Source organism: Oncorhynchus masou, unplaced genomic scaffold (assembly GCF_036934945.1).
Source record: "Oncorhynchus masou masou isolate Uvic2021 unplaced genomic scaffold, UVic_Omas_1.1 unplaced_scaffold_2622, whole genome shotgun sequence".
Classification (NCBI taxonomy): domain Eukaryota; kingdom Metazoa; phylum Chordata; class Actinopteri; order Salmoniformes; family Salmonidae; genus Oncorhynchus; species Oncorhynchus masou.
Window position 1 is genome coordinate 22,501 of NW_027009059.1, and position 7,878 is coordinate 30,378.

General features: G+C 53.7%; 1 protein-coding gene across 1 annotated transcript in view; it reads right to left on the reverse strand.

The window, feature by feature from the left end:
* Positions 1-7,056, reverse strand: part of LOC135533721 (guanine nucleotide exchange protein smcr8a-like) — a 28,097-nt gene extending 21,041 nt beyond the window's left edge. The window contains 4 exon segments of the mRNA XM_064960986.1: positions 243-462; positions 6,329-6,443; positions 6,882-6,915; positions 6,989-7,056. Of these exon segments, the coding sequence (XP_064817058.1) occupies positions 243-462; positions 6,329-6,443; positions 6,882-6,915; positions 6,989-7,056 (437 nt within the window).
* Positions 7,057-7,878: the final 822 nt, after the last annotated feature.

A 7,878-nucleotide genomic window follows, 5' to 3' on the forward strand; every position in this document is an offset into this window, starting at 1 on the left:
TCCAGAGTGTGTGTGTGCGTCTCTGTCCTCGTACTCCAGAGTGTGTGTGTGCGTCTCTGTCCTCGTACTCCAGAGTGTGTGTGTGCGTCTCTGTCCTCGTACTCCAGAGTGTGTGTGTGCGTCTCTGTCCTCGTACTCCAGAGTGTGTGTGTGCGTCTCTGTCCTCGTACTCCAGAGTGTGTGTGTGCGTCTCTGTCCTCGTACTCCAGTGTGTGTGTGTGTGTGCGTCTCTGTCCTCGTACTCCAGGTCATGTAGCTTCCTCTGCAGCTCGCGGGGAAACATGGCCCGTCGGTTACCGTCTTCAGGCACTCGGAGGCGCGGGAGAAGCGGAGCGACAGCTCCTGGAACTGCAGCATGATCTTCCTCTCGTCGGCAGAGACGTAGGCCATGCAGAACGGGCGGACGGCCCCGGGCCTCCAGGTCATAGAGCGTCAGGTGGTGAACGTAGGCAAACGCCCCTCCTTAGAGTCACCCAGCACCACCCGGGAGTCCTGGAGGGAAAACAACCATCTCCTCAGAGGTCTAACACGACCCCCTGAAAACACACTGACTGACAGAGGACCGAGACCAGTCTAACACGACCCCCTGAAACACACTGACTGACAGAGGACTGAGACCAGTCTAACACGACCCCCTGAAACACACTGACTGACAGAGGACTGAGACCAGTCTAACACGACCCCCTGAAACACACTGACTGACAGAGGACCGAGACCAGTCTAACACGACCCCCTGAAACACACTGACTGACAGAGGACCGAGACCAGTCTAACACGACCCCCTGAAACACACTGACTGACAGAGGACCGAGACCAGTCTAACACGACCCCCTGAAACACACTGACTGACAGAGGACTGAGACCAGTCTAACACGACCCCCTGAAACACACTGACTGACAGAGGACCGAGACCAGTCTAACACGACCCCCTGAAACACACTGACTGACAGAGGACCGAGACCAGTCTAACACGACCCCCTGAAACACACTGACTGACAGAGGACTGAGACCAGTCTAACACGACCCCCTGAAACACACTGACTGACAGAGGACCGAGACCAGTCTAACACGACCCCCTGAAACACACTGACTGACAGAGGACCGAGACCAGTCTAACACGACCCCCTGAAACACACTGACTGACAGAGGACTGAGACCAGTCTAACACGACCCCTGAAACACACTGACTGACAGAGGACCGAGACCAGTCTAACACGACCCCTGAAACACACTGACTGACAGAGGACCGAGACCAGTCTAACACGACCCCCTGAAACACACTGACTGACAGAGGACTGAGACCAGTCTAACACGACCCCCTGAAACACACTGACTGACAGAGGACTGAGACCAGTCTAACACGACCCCCTGAAACACACTGACTGACAGAGGGCTGAGACCAGTCTAACACGACCCCCTGAAACACACTGACTGACAGAGGACTGAGACCAGTCTAACACGACCCCCTGAAACACACTGACTGACAGAGGACTGAGACCAGTCTAACACGACCCCCTGAAACACACTGACTGACAGAGGACTGAGACCAGTCTAACACGACCCCCTGAAACACACTGACTGACAGAGGACTGAGACCAGTCAGAGGACTGAACCACGACCCCCTGAAACACACTGACTGACAGAGGACAGAGACCAGTCTAACACACGACCCCTGAAACACACTGACTGACAGAGGACCGAGACCAGTCTAACACGACCCCCTGAAACACACTGACTGACAGAGGACCGAGACCAGTCTAACACGACCCCTGAAACACACTGACTGACAGAGGACTGAGACCAGTCTAACTGACGACCCCCTGAAACACACTGACTGACAGAGGACCCAGAGACCAGTCTAACACGACCCCCTGAAACACACTGACTGACAGAGGACTGAGACCAGTCTAACACGACCCCTGAAACACACTGACTGACAGAGGACCGAGACCAGTCTAACACGACCCCCTGAAACACACTGACTGACAGAGGACCGAGACCAGTCTAACACGACCCCCTGAAACACACTGACTGACAGAGGACTGAGACCAGTCTAACACGACCCCTGAAACACACTGACTGACAGAGGACTGAGACCAGTCCCTAACACGACCCCTGAAACACACTGACTGACAGAGGACTGAGACCAGTCTAACACGACCCCCTGAAACACACTGACTGACAGAGGACCGAGACCAGTCTAACACGACCCCTGAAACACACTGACTGACAGAGGACTGAGACCAGTCTAACACGACCCCCTGAAACACACTGACTGACAGAGGACTGAGACCAGTCTAACACGACCCCCTGAAACACACTGACTGACAGAGGACTGAGACCAGTCTAACACGACCCCCTGAAACACACTGACTGACAGAGGACCGAGACCAGTCTAACACGACCCCTGAAACACACTGACTGACAGAGGACCGAGACCAGTCTAACACGACCCCTGAAACACACTGACTGACAGAGGACCGAGACCAGTCTAACACGACCCCCTGAAACACACTGACTGACAGAGGACTGAGACCAGTCTAACACGACCCCTGAAACACACTGACTGACAGAGGACTGAGACCAGTCTAACACGACCCCTGAAACACACTGACTGACAGAGGACCGAGACCAGTCTAACACGACCCCCTGAAACACACTGACTGACAGAGGACTGAGACCAGTCTAACACGACCCCCTGAAACACACTGACTGACAGAGGACCGAGACCAGTCTAACACGACCCCTGAAACACACTGACTGACAGAGGACCGAGACCAGTCTAACACGACCCCTGAAACACACTGACTGACAGAGGACTGAGACCAGTCTAACACGACCCCCTGAAACACACTGACTGACAGAGGACTGAGACCAGTCTAACACGACCCCCTGAAACACACTGACTGACAGAGGACTGAGACCAGTCTAACACGACCCCTGAAACACACTGACTGACAGAGGACAGAGACCAGTCTAACACGACCCCCTGAAACACACTGACTGACAGAGGACCGAGACCAGTCTAACACGACCCCCTGAAACACACTGACTGACAGAGGACCGAGACCAGTCTAACACGACCCCCTGAAACACACTGACTGACAGAGGACCCCGAGACCAGTCTAACACGACCCCCTGAAACACACTGACTGACAGAGGACCGAGACCAGTCTAACACGACCCCTGAAACACACTGACTGACAGAGGACTGAGACCAGTCTAACCGACGACCCCCAGAGGGCTGGAGAAACACACTGACTGACAGAGGACTGAGACCAGTCTAACACGACCCCCTGAAACACACTGACTGACAGAGGACTGAGACCAGTCTAACACGACCCCCTGAAACACACTGACTGACAGAGGACTGAGACCAGTCTAACACGACCCCCTGAAACACACTGACTGACAGAGGACTGAGACCAGTCTAACACGACCCCCTGAAACACACTGACTGACAGAGGACAGAGACCAGTCTAACACGACCCCCTGAAACACACTGACTGACAGAGGACCGAGACCAGTCTAACACGACCCCCTGAAACACACTGACTGACAGAGGACCGAGACCAGTCTAACACGACCCCCTGAAACACACTGACTGACAGAGGACCGAGACCAGTCTAACACGACCCCCTGAAACACACTGACTGACAGAGGACCGAGACCAGTCTAACACGACCCCCTGAAACACACTGACTGACAGAGGACCGAGACCAGTCTAACACGACCCCCTGAAACACACTGACTGACAGAGGACCGAGACCAGTCTAACACGACCCCCTGAAACACACTGACTGACAGAGGACCGAGACCAGTCTAACACGACCCCTGAAACACACTGACTGACAGAGGACCAGTCTAGACCACTGACTGAGAGGACTGAGACTCTAACACGACCCCCTGAAACCCCCTGAAAACACACTGACTGACAGAGGACCGAGACCAGTCTAACACGACCCCCTGAAACACACTGACTGACAGAGGACCGAGACCAGTCCTAACACGACCCCCTGAAACACACTGACTGACAGAGGACCGAGACCAGTCCTAACCACGACCCCCTGAAACACACTGACTGACAGAGGACCGAGACCAGTCTAACACGACCCCCTGAAACACACTGACTGACAGAGGACCGAGACCAGTCTAACACGACCCCCTGAAACACACTGACTGACAGAGGACCGAGACCAGTCTAACCAACCCGACCCCCTGAAACACACTGACTGACAGAGGACCGAGACCAGTCTAACACGACCCCCCCTGAAACACACTGACTGACAGAGGACCGAGACCAGTCTAACACGACCCCCTGAAACACACTGACTGACAGAGGACCGAGACCAGTCTAACACGACCCCCTGAAACACACTGACTGACAGAGGACCGAGACCAGTCTAACACGACCCCCTGAAACACACTGAAACACACTGACTGACAGAGGACCGAGACCAGTCTAACACGACCCCTGAAACACACTGACTGACAGAGGACCGAGACCAGTCTAACACGACCCCCTGAAACACACTGACTGACAGAGGACCGAGACCAGTCTAACACGACCCCCTGAAACACACTGACTGACAGAGGACCCGAGACCAGTCTAACACGACCCCCTGAAACACACTGACTGACAGAGGACCGAGACCAGTCTAACACGACCCCTGAAACACACTGACTGACAGAGGACCGAGACCAGTCTAACCACGACCCCCTGAAACACACTGACTGACAGAGGACCGAGACCAGTCTAACACGACCCCCTGAAACACACTGACTGACAGAGGACCGAGACCAGTCTAACACGACCCCCTGAAACACACTGACTGACAGAGGACCGAGACCAGTCTAACACGACCCCCTGAAACACACTGACTGACAGAGGACCGAGACCAGTCTAACACGACCCCTGAAACACACTGACTGACAGAGGACCGAGACCAGTCTAACACCCCTGAAACACACTGACTGACAGAGGACAGACCAGTCTGACCCCTGAAACACACTGACTGACAGGACCGAGACCAGTCTAACACGACCCCCTGAAACACACTGACTGACAGAGGACCGAGACCAGTCTAACACGACTGACAGAGGACCGAGACCAGTCTAACACGAAACACACTGACTGACAGAGGACCGAGACCAGTCTAACACGACCCCCTGAAACACACTGACTGACAGAGGACCGAGACCAGTCTAACACGACCCCCTGAAACACACTGACTGACAGAGGACCGAGACCAGTCTAACACGACCCCCTGAAACACACTGACTGACAGAGGACTGAGACCAGTCTAACACGACCCCCTGAAACACACTGACTGACAGAGGACCGAGACCAGTCTAACACGACCCCCTGAAACACACTGACTGACAGAGGACCGAGACCAGTCTAACACGACCCCTGAAACACACTGACTGACAGAGGACCGAGACCAGTCTAACACGACCCCCTGAAACACACTGACTGACAGAGGACCGAGACCAGTCTAACACGACCCCCTGAAACACACTGACTGACAGAGGACCGAGACCAGTCTAACACGACCCCCTGAAACACACTGACTGACAGAGGACCGAGACCAGTGACTAAGAGGACCGAGACCAGTCTAACACGACCCCCTGAAACACACTGACTGACAGAGGACCGAGACCAGTCTAACACGACCCCCTGAAACACACTGACTGACAGAGGACCGAGACCAGTCTAACACGACCCCTGAAACACACTGACTGACAGAGGACTGAGACCAGTCTAACACGACCCCCTGAAACACACTGACTGACAGAGGACTGAGACCAGTCTAACACGACCCCCTGAAACACACTGACTGACAGAGGACCGAGACCAGTCTAACACGACCCCCTGAAACACACTGACTGACAGAGGACCGAGACCAGTCTAACACGACCCCCTGAAACACACTGACTGACAGAGGACCGAGACCAGTCTAACACGACCCCCTGAAACACACTGACTGACAGAGGACCGAGACCAGTCTAACACGACCCCTGAAACACACTGACTGACAGAGGACTGAGACTGGGATTCGAACCGGCAAACCGTCTGGTTGTTAGGGGGTTAGGTGCCTTGCTCAAGGGCACAATGGCAGCCGATGGCATCTAGGATGATGCCAACAACACTAGGGTTGCCGGCTCACTCCACACCAGATTTTTCCCTGTCGGAGCTGGGATTCGAACCGGCAAACCGTCTGGTTGCTGGGCCCCTTCTCTAAACACCAGGCTACCTACCTCCGAGAAGGCCAGACGGGGAGGGTCTGGAGGGAAGGACAAGCTGTCTGGTGGTGTGGCTGAGGACCAGGGGCTACGGCTTGGTAGTCGACAGACATGATGCGTAGAGAGAAATGGTTCAGGTCGAAGGACCCGATCACTCTGGGGTCATCAGGGATGGTCCGGACCGGTAGGGGACCCACCTGGACAGGAGGCCAGAATACATACACACATCACTATGCTACTCTCTGTTTATCATATATGCATAGTCACTTTAACTATACATTCATGTACATACTACCTCAATTGGGCCGACCAACCAGTGCCCTTGCACATTGGCTAACCGGGCTATCTGCATCGTGTCCCACCACCCACCAACCCCTCTTTTACGCTGCTGCTACTCTCTGTTCATCATATATGCATAGTCACTTTAACCATATCTAGCTGCATTGTGTCCCACCACCCACCAACCCCTCTTTTATTCACCCAAAACCTTTTTTGCACTATTGGTTTTACACCTGTTGTATTCCACGCAAGTGCCAAATAAACTATGATTTGAAAACACACACACACACACACACACACACACACACACACACACACACACACACACACACACACCACCCCCTCCCAGGTCCTACCTGTTCTGAGAACTCAGCCACCAGTATGAAGTCCCTGTTGAAATGGGCAGGGGAGGTCCAGGGTGTGAGAGGGGAAGGAGAGGGAGGGAGAACTCCTCTGGCAGGACCTGGGCGTCCGGGTACCCCCCAAATCCCCTTCACTGGTGAAGGCCAGCACATCAGGAGATCCAATCATGATGTCATAAAAATCAATCCCAGGTGTCTTTGTGTTGATCCTAGAGAGCCAGTGTGTATGTTGGTCACTGGTCAGTCCTTCTTCGCGTCCCTGTTAACTTTCCCGGTGGAGTCCGTTTTGGCACCGGAGAGCTGTCACTCACTGACCGGGTAACTGGTATTAAAAAGTCTTGCTGTTGTGTTGTTGAAACTTAACTAATCGAAGTACAACTTAAAAGCGAAACAAACATGTTTAACTTTCACTTCTCATTCATGCATTTAGATCGGTGGACGTCGGTAAATAACATTATCCTAAACATTTCACACGGAAAGTTCAACGTCAGAGCGAGGTGTTAACTTACCGACGTAACGGTAGTCGCTTTACGTCAACAACAGCTGTCCTGAAGCAGCTACAAAACACGTAAACACAAAGTTGCCCACAACAGGAGCGTTAAATTAACCGGGAGAAACAGGTCCGTCTGCGGGAAGTAACACCGAGTCACATGGTCAACTTATGGCCCGGTTCCTCTTTTCGCCTCCGTAGAGTAATGAACTGAACTCTACCGGGGACTCGCAGCTCCGGTGGAAACGAAGTGTGTATCACGTCTTCAGACAGCGGGTCCAACTCTAGACATATTTAGCCATGTGACAGCTGCCGGTCGTGAGCGGGGAGGAGCCGTTCCTTCTTTACCGGGGTGATGAATCCGTCCCGAGACAACTCGAGGAGACTTGTGAAAGAGCTGAATCACCGCCTGCGGTGTCCGGTACAGTTGTGGGAATTCAGTCCTCAGCGGGGACAGATCATTTACTATACAATAACGGGATTGATTTGTGGAAAAAGCAG